This window comes from Varanus komodoensis, unplaced genomic scaffold (genome assembly GCF_004798865.1).
Source record: "Varanus komodoensis strain SLA01 unplaced genomic scaffold, ASM479886v1 scaffold33, whole genome shotgun sequence".
In the NCBI taxonomy this organism is placed as follows: Eukaryota; Metazoa; Chordata; class Lepidosauria; order Squamata; family Varanidae; genus Varanus; species Varanus komodoensis.
In genome coordinates, this window is record NW_025335817.1 from 2,863,913 (window position 1) to 2,876,813 (window position 12,901).

The following is a 12,901-nucleotide window of genomic DNA, read 5'->3' on the forward strand; positions in this document are numbered from 1 at the left end:
AGGCCGGCTCAGCACCAAGTGTGAAAACGTTTTCTTTCATTGGTCCAGTTTTGCAGCATCTTGCTCTGGTCTCCTGTTGGGAGAGCGTTTAAATACTGAACTTGCTGGTAAAATGCAAATGCATTTAAATTTAGAGGCAGCCTTTCAAGGAGTGACTTGCCCAGCGAATGAATCACACAGCATTCTTTAATCGGCCGAGAGCCCCGCTTGCTTTGCTTTGCTTTCCAAGCACCCCCGAAGAGCAGGCTCAGCCGGAGTGGCCGGCTTGGTGTTGTGACGGAGGTGCCCCTGGAGGTGCCACCTCGGGGTGGGGGGGAGGCGGCGGTGCGGAAGATTCAGCGGTGTCGCCTGGCCAGTCCTGCCGCTCACTCTCGGCCCTGCCGTCCTTTGGCATCCGCAGCAAGCCTCGTACCACCCGGACGTCAGCGAAGAGGTCCGAGCAAGAGCGCTGCGCTACGGAACCGAGTGCACCCTGGGATACCTGGAGCTGCTGGAGCATGTCCTCACAGTAAGCGATTGTGTGTCCCTGGCCAGCACCGCCTCAAAAGGGGTCAGGTGGCAGAGGGGCCCTTCTTGCCCATGGGCCTGGAGGGGGCTGCATGGGGCTGGGTGAGGGGAAGCCAAGACCGCCTCGATGGCCCTCTGATTCACTCGTGCACGTCCTTTCATGTCTCACGATTCATACAATCACACGCCGCAAATACAGACAGTTAGGTATGGCTTAAAATTGCAGCGTGCAAAGTGGGAAGCAATTTATGCTAACAGAAACGATTTCAGTAAAAATACTGGACATAGTCTAGAGAGAGTGGACGGGAATGACCCGACCATTAAATGGACACCGTGTGGGGCCCACAGGCGGCCTGAATCTTGACTCTGTTAATTCGCTTATTTCTTTCTAAACGTACCGATTGACCAACTGTCAGAAGCCCCCAGGAGAGTTACAGTAAGAAAAACCCAGATGACATTGCAAGAACAGTCCAAAGGATGAAGGCAGCCATAAAAAGACAAAAGCATTAAAAAGATTAGTATGCCAGGAGAGTTGAACTTCCAACTCGTCATTTTTTCTGCTTGCAACAAACCCCAGCTAGCTTACATAATCCTCATCCTACGTTATGCTCACAACGACAGCCCTGTGGGGTAGGTGAGACTGCGAATCAGGGACTGGCTGAAGGCCAGCCAGGGACGCAAGCAAGCAGGGATAACAACCTGGAACTTGCAAGTCCCAGTCCATGCCCCGCAGCTGATGGTCAGAGCAACAGAGAAAAGATTGCAGGCCTGCTTGGGAGGGGATGGTCCTAAGTAGCGGACTGACTGATGTGGACCCGATCCACGCAGCCCTGTCTGCGCAAGAGGCCCACACGGTGGGCTTGCTCACCCACAGAGGCACCCAGAATCAGCCGCTGAAAGGGATCTCCTGGGCTCCCCACGTCGTCAGGTCGCTCTCCCACTCGCGAGCGCCTTTCACCAGCAGTGCCCGGTCTTTTGCTGGCATTCCGGCTCTTAATGACAAGGGCGTGCGAGGTGGGAAGAGGCTGCTGGCTCTCCAGGTCCTTTTGGGCTCAGGCACCCCTGAATGCCTCCCCCCGCCACCGGTGCTGCTCTCGGCTGAGGCGCCGCGTGAATAGAGATGTCTGTGCCACCTGCAGATCAAAAGCCGCGGACAGGCAAGCGTCTCTCTGCCAGGGGTGGCATTGTGAACGCTGCTTGTTAATTCAATTAATGGGCATGTGTTGCAATACAGATAACGAGAAACAAAAGCGACAATTGCATTCCCGCCTGTCACTCATTAGGAAGTGAGAAGAATGAACCCCACTAAATCTCATTCCAAGAACTAGCTCGGTGGGAAATAATTTATCTTCCAGCAGCTGAGTGCTTAGAAGGATTTGCCAGATCGAGGCAGAAAAGAACATCTCTCTTCTGCTGGAGCAAAGACCGCTTATCACAGTTCCCGCATCAGCTTTCAGTCTCTCCGAATTGCCATCTGGTGTATTTCGTTAATATCATTGTCCTGTTACGGGCCAGATTTGAGCAGGGCAGCTACACCGTGAACCCCACGCGCGTTGGGGTGGCGATCGCCCAGAAAAGCCCCTGAAGTTCCAAAGCAGCAGGTTCAGCTTGCTGCTGGGGCAGCCAGAATCTGCCGTTGGGCCCGTGTGTAACTCCGAGGGAGGAGGGGGATCCATCAGGATGGGACGGGGCACCCGGAGCCTCAGGGCAGGAACCCTTCCCAGCACCAGGCAGCCAATGCCTCCTCTCCGCTCACCTGCTGATCAGAAATAAGAGGGCTCCCTGGCTGGGGAGAGGAGCAGGGCCAGCTGGGGGACTCTCCGGCTGCATCTTGCCACAGGCTGGCAGTTCCCCATGCCTGGAAGACAGCCTTCCAAGTGTGGGGAAGGGGAAGTGGGGGAGGACAGGTCCGTGGAGGGTCTGTGCTGGCATCATCCAAGCAGCGGCCTCCTGGGGGAACGGGAGGTCCGGAGGACGGAGCCTGGCATGCCCCGGGCCTGCCCCGAGCCAGGTGCCCACCCTCGGCCCGGCTGCCTGTGTTCAACCGAACGGAGCTCAGCTGCGGCTTCTGCTCCGTGGAATGGCGAGGCACACCTGGCGGGTGCCGTGGGGCACGTCGGGTGGCCTCAGGTTGCAGAAGGATGCAGAGTGCGGAGGGCATGGCCAGGGGGCCTCCTCTTCCGCCTTCTGTGCTCATCGTAGCTAGAACTGCAGTGTCAGAGACACGAACAAGGATTTAGGTGGGCGAATGAAGGGCTTTCCTCCTGGCCTGGCACGTCGCGGCTGCGCACGCCTCTGCCCAGCGGTGTGCCGGTGGCTGGAGGCCGAGGCGGCTTGGCAGCAGGGTGCGGGACACCCGAGGAGGAGATGGTGCGGCAGAGCAGTTGTGCAGAGGCTGCCTTGCGGGGCGGGCTGGAGCGGGCCAGTCCGGGCTCTGGGCCTAATGGGGCTGCCCCAGCAAAGCCGCCCCCGTTGAGTGGCTGTGGCGGGGGAGCCGTGGGTGTCCTCGCATGGCCGCGCCGTCCTCGCAGTCTGGGTTCTCCCCGCCTCGGAGGGGCGAGGCGGCTCCGAGGAAAAGCAGACGCGGTGCCCGGCGGCTGCAGCTCAGCAGCAAACGGGCACCGAGGGGCCGTCGCGGGGCTGCCCACCGCCGTTCACCCCCTCCCTGCACTTTGTGCCTGCAGATTCTCCAGAAACCCAGCCCAGAGCTGAAGCACCAGCTGGCCGGCTTGTCCAAGCGGGTGGCCGGCGCCGTGACGGAGCTCATACAGTCAGCGGAAGCCATGAAAGGTGAGCCGGGCCACCGGCCAGCCCAGCGTGCCAAGGAACCGTCCTCGGGGGGGTGGGTGTAAAGTCGGGCACAAAAGGCTGTGGCTACTCGGGCCCCAGACAATGTCTAGCCATGCTTTTTACACGGGTGTCGGATGCGGCGTCCATTCTTTCTTAGCCCTTCTGTAGTTAACCCACTTGCCACAATCCTGAACTCATTTACTAGGACGCAAACCTCCCTGGACTTAATGGGGCTTTCTTCTGAGTGGCTGTGCCGAGGATCGCCGGGAGAGTTTTCCTTAACTAAGCGACTGGCAGCCGGAATGCTTGGCAGCGTACGCGACGCTTGCAGGTTTCCTGAGCGCTGCCTATGCACCATCATTGGAATCTTTCCAACAGTCTTGTCATGTGCATAATTCTACCCTCGTTCCTATCGTTATTCCCATGTTACAGACTGGCTCACTGAGGCAGGCAGGAGAGAACTTTCCAAAGACTGCCTACTCTTGTAGCTTTTTTTATCTGTGCTTGTTGTAAACCATCCCGAGACACTAGTAATGGGGATGGTCTATAAAAGCTTTGAATGAATGAATGAATGAATGAATGAATGAATGAATGAATGAATGTGACATTTGCTGGATTGTGCCTGTAGCCACTAGGCAGCACTGCTATCTGCTGGTGCATGTGTTTCAGCTCACTGTGTGCTTACCTGTTAGAGAAGTTCTAGGAACTGCACACATCTGACGGCATGGCAAAATCACATGGCAAAGCGTTTACCTGCAGGCTCTGGAAAACCTTCTCAAAGGCTTGCTTTCATATTTGGATATGAAACGTTTCCAGTCCTCATTTTAGAGAAAACCTTGGCTGAGAACAGCTCTGTGAATTTTCTCCCCTTGCTTGTTCCACCCCCAGAAAGTAGAAGAGAAAATCCAATTGTGGGAAAAAGGAAGGTGTCCCAGGTCATTGGGCAACATGATGTTTAAGTGTGTCATCTGCATTGTTTTTTCAACTGGGACAATGTGGATTTTCTGCCCGGGATTCCACACCGCTTGCCAAGAGAAGACATCGCCTCAGCTGGAAGTGTCCTTGCTCTGACCTGTTGTGCTTGAATGGATTAGAGATAAGGTGTAGGTGCGCCCAGGAGAGATTCCAAGCAGCCTCACAAGAGATACGTGGTTCCTTGATGCTCTGGGGCTAAACAGACAGTTTTGTTTTAGATTGCCTGGCCGGTGGCTGACCCCCCCTTCCTTCCATGTGTTGTTCTTGCAGGACACGCACCCTCTTTGCTTCTTAACTTCTGACACCTTGTTGGATCCTGGCAGCAAGCACTGTCTGCTTAAAACTCAGCCGCTGGCTTTGGTCTGATCGCTTTTCTCTTTCTTTCTCTCTTCACACGCTCGCTTCAGGCACCGAATGGGTCGATCCCGAGGACCCCACCGTCATCGCCGAGACGGAGCTGTTGGGAGCTGCCGCGTCCATCGAAGCCGCGGCAAAGAAGTTGGAGCAGCTGAAACCGAGAGCCAAGCCCAAGGTAAGCCAAGCAGCAGACAGCAGCGGAGGCCCCGATCCTGGGGGAGGTCGGTCTGGCTCCCCCCTAGAACGGCATCCTGCTCAAGTCCTCTCCTGGGGCCCCCTGCTCTCCCAGGGGCCCCCTGCCAAGACCCCAAACGTCTCCTGAAAAACACAGCACTTCTTACCATCCAGGGGCTTCTCATTGCACATTCTGGAAGGAATTCGACCTGGGAAATGAAGCTGTGCAGAAGGAAAGACAAAGTTCTGGGGACTACGCTATGCAATCTTATCCGCAGGGGCTTGAAAAAAGAGATTTTGCTGATAACATTGCATAGCACGCGTGGCAAGAGAGCCTGAAAGTGCGTGGGTGACACTTGGGAGGAAAAAAATCCAGAGAGGACTGGCTGAAACAAGTTACTGAGCAGTCAGAGTGAGGACTTGATTTTCCCCAGGACTAGCAAAAAACAGAGCAAACTCTGCAAAAATTCTGGGAGCTGGCTGCCGTCTTCCCTGTTGCAGAATCCTTGCTGCATTACCTCGGGGGCACGTTCCCTTTTTGTTCGGAGCACCCACTGGCCGTGAATCACATATCGGGGCGGCGACCTCGCTTTAAATTGTCCATCGAACATTGGTGGGGAAAATTGAGAGAGAGACCTGCCTTGTATCTTACGCAAGGAAAACGCACCGAGTTTGCTGGAAGGCAGTCAGGGGGCAGTGTGGTTCTGGTGAAGACGGCCCCCGTTGGGCAGGGTTTGCGGAAGCTCAGTCTCTTCTCCCTGACGTTCTCGCCTCGCTCGGCCCGTTGGCTCCGGCATTTGAGAGAGGAGTGGGCCGGGGAAGGTTTATCTCTCCAGCGGCCGGTAGCATCTTCCTGTTCACGAGCATTCAGCGCCCAGTAGTCCAGCTGAACCCAATTCTGGATGCCTTTTTTTTCCTGCGGGACTCTGTGTGATATGTTTGATATATTAGGTTGTAATTTAGCCCAACTATATATCAAACATTCCTACAGTGTCCCGCTCTGTCTCCGGGGCCTTTTTCTTGTCTTTTTTTATATAAAAACCATAGCTGGAGGCAACATGTTCCGCAAAGAGGCCGAGAGGTTTTAGAAGGACTTCTGCTTATTTTACTACTACTTAAAACCTGATTGAAAGGAGACCTGTGATGTTGGGGGGAGGGGGAATGTGCTGTCATGGGAGGTGGGGATAACACCCCATTGAACGGGTACCATCCAGATGTGTTGGACGACCACCCTCGGCATCCTGGGATGCTGAGAGTTGTGGACAAACACATCTGGAAGTTGAAAGCAGTTTCTCTCCGTTGCTTTTGTCAACATGAATAAATGGGGGAAATGCTGGCTGCGGAGTCACCTATCGCTTATTGGTTATGGGTGCTAAGGAAAAGCCTCCATATCTAGGCTGGAGGCTTTGGTTTCCTTCGAAGGCGACATGCTGGGGACAGGAGATCCTCCGTTTCCTGCCTTTCTTGGAGAGGTGGCTGGCTGACCACGGTGGACACAGCGCTGGGGGACCCCCGGCCCAGTCCAGTCCAGCCAGGCCGCTCCTGCACATGCTGTTCACCCGACTTGCAGGGTGTGGGCCTGACCGCTGCACTGTGCCCTCTCGGCACATGAATCTCTCCATCGCGCCCGCTTTGAAAGCAAGCCTGCACACCCTCCCAAAATGGCAGTTTGTCTGTCCTGCCGGGGGGAGGGGGCTTTCGAAGCCCCCTGCCTCCTGCATTTCTTAGGGTTGAGTTTCTGCCCCGAAGGGATTCAGAGAGGCCTGGAAAAAGGAGTGGCGCAGCGTGCGACAGAATCCCTCACGGAGAGACATAGCCTTTGCCTGTCCTGTCGCTTGGAAGCCCGCACAGCAAAGCCCGAAGAGTTTTCCCCATATTTCTGATTGATTTCTGACTGATAGTACCCTGAGCTTATGTCAGAGCTGTAAAAGGCCCTCTGGCATTTCCCAGAAGGGCTTGCCCCTTTCTGCCCACCCACATCGTTGGGTAGTTTCCCAGCTTTTGTGCCATGTTTCCTACTCCCTGGAAAGCATCTCCGAGTGCTCAGCTGAGAGCCGGAGAAGCTTTAAGCTGCAACAGGTGGGGTGGGTGCCTGGAACCCTCTGCTTTGCCCTCTGCCCCGCCCAGCGTGAGATGTGGCCCCAGGGGCCTCCCTGCAACCGAATGTGGCCCTCGGGCCGAAGAGGCTCGGCACCGCTACTGGGGGGCGCCCAGGCTGGCACTCCCTGGGAGAAGCCTTCTCGGCTGGATCCTGCCCACAGTGCCCAGGACACATGCGCAGTAGCCGTGACCGCAGAGCCCCATCCCACGAGGGACCCTGCCCTGATCCAGCACCGCTCTTCCCATGCCCTGGAGCACGGCACTGGTGCACAGCGCGGGGGGCCAGCAGCCCCCGGGATGCCGAGGCGGAAGTCCATATGGGATCTGAAAGCCGCCTGACGCAGCTATATTATTTCGGGTCCCTCCTGACGCGGAAGGACGGGAGAGCACTTTGCTTTGGGACTCTGCCGCAGAGACGGAGCAAAATGCCGGGCACCGGCCGCTAACCCTCTTGTCTTCTGCTCCCAGCAAGCAGACGAGACCCTCGACTTCGAAGAGCAGATCCTCGAGGCAGCCAAGTCCATCGCCGCCGCCACCAGTGCCCTTGTGAAGTCTGCGTCGGCTGCTCAACGGGAGCTGGTCGCCCAGGGCAAGGTCAGTGCTGGGCAGGCGCCAGAGTCCACCAGAGGGGAAAGGGAGCCGCCGCCTCCTTCCCGTGCCAGAACCTGTCTCCGCCCACCCTCTTGCCGGCCACCTCGGGTGCCCGCTCTCCCTCCCGTTCCCCGAGTCGTCCTCCCTCTTCCTCTTAAAAGGTGGCCGCCCCCCAGCGGGGAGAGAGTGCCCCATCAGCACCCCTATTGTATAGGCACTGCTTCATTCCATTTATACGCTGCCCAAAAGCCGAGGCGCTCTGTGTGTGTATCGGTGGTCCTGCCCGTGTTTTCTGCCGGTCCCAGCACAGCTCTCAGTCCTGCGTGGTGAAGAGCCGGACCTGGGCCGGCCTGAAGGGATGCTGGGGGGGGGGGGGTCACATCACACACACACACACACACACACACACACACACACTCACAAGGCTCGCCTATGAGGCATGCCATTCCTCCACTCCGATTCTTTCCAGGTTGGAGCCATCCCCGCCAACGCCGCCGATGATGGACAGTGGTCGCAGGGGCTCATTTCTGCCGTGAGTCACTCCCGCTTTCTCCCCCCTCCCTTGCAGGCAGCCGGCGGTGATGCAGGGCGCCCTGGAAGGGCAGGGGCTCACCGCGGTGGCCCCACAGTTCTCGCAGGGTGCAGGCAGCTGCTTTGCTCCACTCAACAGACCAGCTGCGGCTGCTCTCCTCTGCTGGGAGAGGGAGTCACTCTCGGATTCTTTGCCTCTGAATGAGGATGGGGACTGCAATCTGGCGGGGAAGGGGCCCTCCTAGCGTGGGCTGGGGCCTCCCCCACTGGGGGCCCTGGAGTAAGCCCACTTGAGAAGACCCTGGAGAGAGTCTGGGGCAGGAGGCGGCCTGGCTGTGAGGTCGTGGGCAGCAGAAGGCCGGGACAGAGGCCCGTTTTGCCCTTTCTAGCACCGCTGCTGCAGCTTCGACGGGGTGCACTAAGGAGAAGCCCCCCCCCCCCGAAGGCCCCTGTGCATATCCCGTGTGCCGGACGCCGCTGCTGCCCAGCCTGGCAACAAGAGCAGCGCTCTGGCTCTCGCCATGCCCGGAAGGGGGCCCGGCCGCCTTGCCCCTCGCACAGCCTGAGGCTCCGTTGTCGCCCCTTCCAGGCCAGGATGGTGGCAGCTGCCACCAGCAGCCTCTGCGAAGCGGCCAACGCTTCCGTGCAGGGCCACGCCAGCGAGGAGAAGCTGATCTCCTCGGCCAAGCACGTGGCGGCGTCCACGGCACAGCTGCTGGTGGCTTGCAAGGTGAAGGCCGACCACGACTCCGAGGCCATGAGGAGGCTGCAGGTGAGAGTGCTGGGCCGGCAGCCGTGCGGGGGAGGGGGAGGGGGTGCGGGGGGGCTGGAGGAGGGTGCTCCAAGCAGCCGAGAACAGCAGGCGCCCACGAAGCGCTTTGCACCTGTGCTCGTTTCCCCACAGTGCTGCAATTCTGAGCTGCATTTCAAAGCAAGCCCCCCGGCTGGGCAAGGCAGGCCTGTTTGGTCCGCCATAGCACAGATGTGGGCATCCAGTCAAAGCCCAGCTGGGGCAACCTCTCCCCTTTTCCTGCCACTTTTTGGGCACTGCAGTTTAAGTCCAGGCGCAAGTTTAAAGGCTGGCTCCGCTAAAGCTTGTTGGCACACACAGAACCTTAACAAGCCCCGAGAGCCACATTGGCGGCTCCGTTCGCTGGCCCATGGCTAAAGATCTGCGAGAGTGGTGGCCCTGTGGTGGTATCTTCTCAGTGGTGGCTCTCAATCTGTGGAACACCCTTCCAGGAGATTGAGGGGTGCCTCAGGTAGTCTTGGCCTCAAAAGGTCTTTAAAGACCGGTCTGTTTTAACTGAGTGGGTTTATCATAGCCACAGTGGCTTTCAAATGAGCCGTTACCCTGACCTGAACTGTATTCTCGGTGTTTTATTTACTGCTGTGTCTGTTGTCAGTTGTTTCTGAATGTTCTGACGTTCGCAATTTGTGGTTTTGGAGTCAGCATAGTAATTTAATGGTCCATGTTTGTTGCGATCCACCTTGGGAGAATTTCAGGCTGAAAAACATGTGCATTGGGAGCACCACTTTGGGGAGCCGGTATTCGAGCAAGTTTTGCCATCTTGTCTGCCCTGCCCCCAGAATCCTTCCACGACTCTGAGGAGACACCACCTCTCCTGTGACGTTTTTGCCCATTTTTTCCTTGCTTTGAGATAGATGGTGCAGCGCCTTTGGCCTTTGGCTGGTTGCTGGCCGTTTCCATTTTCAATAGGCCTTCTGAAATTGCTGCCTTAAAGTCACATTGAACGGTACCGCTTGAACGTTGTGTGCAAATGCTTGTGTGAGCCCGTGGGGGGGGTTCTTCGCCCCAAAGGTGGCATCGGAATAAGCTGCCACAGACCATCCTGTTGCATGACAAGAGAAGAGACTGAAGGAAGTTGTGGGGGGGGGGGGGGGGGGACATTGCGGCAAGCAAGCCAGTGATGGCGGAGCAGCTGGAGAAAGCTAAAACAAGCATCTGTGTGTGAAAAGTCATTAAAGAATCCATAGCGTGCCGGCTTTTAAAGGTCACTCTGATGAGACTGTGGGCAAGCCCTCCACACAGTTCCCCAAGTGGAGAGGGGACCTGGTGGTCCCCAGGTTCAGGGCAAGGTGTGTTCATAGCTGCAAAGCTCGACCTGGAGGGGGGCCGGTTCCCCAGAGGTGGCCTCCTGTAGGCTCCGGCCTCGGTCCTGCCGGGGGGCACCCGGGGGAAGCGTGTGGAAGGTGCCCCCGGGAGGGACGCAGCTCCGCAGGGGGAGAGGCAGCCTAGCGACGCCTGCCCCAGGTCTCCACGGCCTGAGCGCTCCGCTTGCCCCCTCGGCAGGCTGCAGGCAACGCGGTCAAGCGTGCGTCGGACAACCTGGTCAGGGCCGCCCAGAAGGCCGTGTTCAGCAAAGCAGACGACGACGACGTGGTGGTGAAGACCAAGTTCGTGGGAGGCATCGCCCAGGTACGTGGCTCCCTTTCGCATCCTCTGCTCTCTGCCTCGCCTCTCGGGAGGCTCATCTGCAGCCGTTCCGCTTCCTTTTAATGAAAAAGAAAACTGCACTGTAAAATTTCAGCCAAGCAGAATAAAACATAGAGCCAAACTGATCGGTGTCACCACTTCCCCATAAAACGTGTGCATGTACCTATTTCAGATAAATGTCTGAACATGCCACTTTCTAAGAATAAGACCTAAGCCCCCTCAGGCTTCCATGGACCGCCAATCCACATGTGGCTTCTCAGCTTTTGTGTATAATCTTACACAGTGCTTTTTTTGTAAGAAAAATGGTGCCAGAACTCATGAAATTATTTACCTTTCACACATAGTCAATCACTGTACACACACCCACACACGTCAGTTGTGTAACAAAACATTATGGTCACTGCCCACAGTAAGCACTCAGCGCATGACCACATGACCAATCACAAGCCGAGCAGCACCATCACAACCAGGGTGGACGAGGTGCGCATGCAGTGGACTCGACACACAAGCAGCCCCATTTTAATGATTTTGCCGCCGACCTGCTACGCTCAACAAGGCGATTCAAATCCACGTGGACCAAACATCAAATTTTCAAAAGTTACTTTTAAAACTTGGGAAAATCTGTTGAAAAAAGGTGCCGGAACTCTGTTCCGGTGCATTCTATGACAAAAAAAGCACTGATCCTACATCCCCATTTTGAAGCCTGAAATGTGTTAGCCAGGAGGATCTTTAAGCGGAGATAGGCTGGAGGGTGGGGTGGGTTGTTTGTTTTTTGTTCTGCTTTGCTTTGCCATGTGGAGCTAGCGGGGCTTCCCTGAAAGCGTGTTGGCCCCCTGGCAACAGAAAGATGGCCCCTGCATCCAGTGGCTTGCTGTCCTTGCTGGGAACCCGCCTGAATTCAGCCCTCAGCACCTCTGGCTGCAAGGACGGGAGGCGGCTGGTGGTGGAAAGCGCTCCAATGCTCTCGTGGGAGCCGCTGCCAATCCGAGGAGCCATTCTGGGGCAGCTGGACCAGTGGCTGGCTCAGCACAGGGCCGGTCCCTGCGTTCAGGGGCGACCCTGGCAGGCCGACGGGAATCCAGAGTGCTCTGGTTGCTCCTGGGTGCAGAGTGCCAGTCTCGGGCTGCCCTTCCGCGCCTGTGTTGTGCTGCCCGAACCGGTTGTCCCTTTCCTAGATCATCGCAGCGCAGGAGGAGATGCTGAAGAAGGAGCGGGAGCTCGAGGAGGCGAGGAAGAAGTTGGCCCAGATCCGCCAGCAGCAGTACAAATTTCTCCCGACTGAACTGCGGGAAGATGAAGGCTAAGCATCTTCTGCTGGGTTTGCTTGAGAAAAACGGAGCAGAGGGGGCACGCTCCGGGGAGGAACTCGGACCAGCACTTACCAAAACGGGCTTCGGGGGGCGGGGGAGAAGCGGCCGGTCGGCTCCTCTTCCTCGGCCCTTCAGCTGCAGGGTTGTGGTCAGCAACCGGAGGTACAGTGTTAGCGGCTGCCCTTCCCACCCTTGTTTGCTGTATCTCAGGAGAGAAAGGGCCTCGCTTTTTTTACAAAAGGGGTTAAAAAGTCAGTATTACATCATAACCTGAAGTTCTGCTCTATTTATTATTCTCTTTGACCTGTGTTAAGGACCTTTGGCATTATAATACATAGGAAAACGGCACGGAGAAGTCCGTGTCACAGATAAGCTACGCAACTGGAAGTGCGGGGTCCTTTCCTTTAGGTCCCTGCCCTTCTCTCCCTTGGAGGCCGGGGCCGGGGCCATGGCAGCCTCGCGAAACCACCCAGACACCTGAACACGTCGGCTTCCCAGGGGGGCGCCAGTTCCTTGCCGCACCGTAGGGCTGGTTCTCTCCTAAAAGTGAGCAATCCTTTCTTGGTACCTGTTTGCACTAGAAATATGCTTTTTGGCACACCGTCAGACAGCCTCCTGTCCGCATTGTTTGGGGGGATTCGTGATTCGGGCCCGGAGGATTTGGGATTGTTGGCCTTTGGGGGAATTCAGTAACCCCTGCCTGCCAAAAAGACGAATCTGTTTTTAAAAGTCCACAGTAGCAGGTTTCTGAAGGAAAATGCCATTTCATTTATATACCTCTTGCTTAGAAGATACAAAACACACGTTCTGAACAATAAACTCCATGACATTTCTCTCTCATTTTCATGAAGGCTGGTTTTCCTATGAGATTTGTGCACTTCCAGAACTGGATATTTCCCTGTATTGTGTGATCCAAGGGGTGAACCCTCCATTCCTCATAATCCCACAGGTGCTATTCTGGCGCATAACTACCTGGCTGACTGCAGCACTGTGAAAAAAGCCGCCTAGGAAGGCCTTGGCCATTATAGGCAGCCTATAAATACATGCAAATAAATACAATACAGTGCCGTCCCAGGTAGCATCTTCAGTGGCCTGAGCTGCCAGATGG

The 12,901-nt window shown here is 56.5% G+C and overlaps 1 protein-coding gene across 2 annotated transcripts in view; it reads left to right on the top strand.

Annotated features, from left to right (window-relative positions):
- TLN2 (talin 2) overlaps positions 1 to 12,633 on the top strand; it is a 116,287-nt gene extending 103,654 nt beyond the window's left edge. For both annotated transcript variants that reach the window (XM_044438951.1, XM_044438950.1), the window contains exons 51-58: positions 401 to 508; positions 3,192 to 3,297; positions 4,680 to 4,804; positions 7,372 to 7,497; positions 7,964 to 8,026; positions 8,615 to 8,797; positions 10,340 to 10,465; positions 11,659 to 12,633. In XM_044438951.1, coding sequence (XP_044294886.1) covers positions 401 to 508; positions 3,192 to 3,297; positions 4,680 to 4,804; positions 7,372 to 7,497; positions 7,964 to 8,026; positions 8,615 to 8,797; positions 10,340 to 10,465; positions 11,659 to 11,787 — 966 coding nt within the window. In that variant the 3' untranslated portion in view covers positions 11,788 to 12,633. The remainder of the gene's footprint in view (positions 1 to 400; positions 509 to 3,191; positions 3,298 to 4,679; positions 4,805 to 7,371; positions 7,498 to 7,963; positions 8,027 to 8,614; positions 8,798 to 10,339; positions 10,466 to 11,658) is intronic.
- Positions 12,634 to 12,901: the final 268 nt, after the last annotated feature.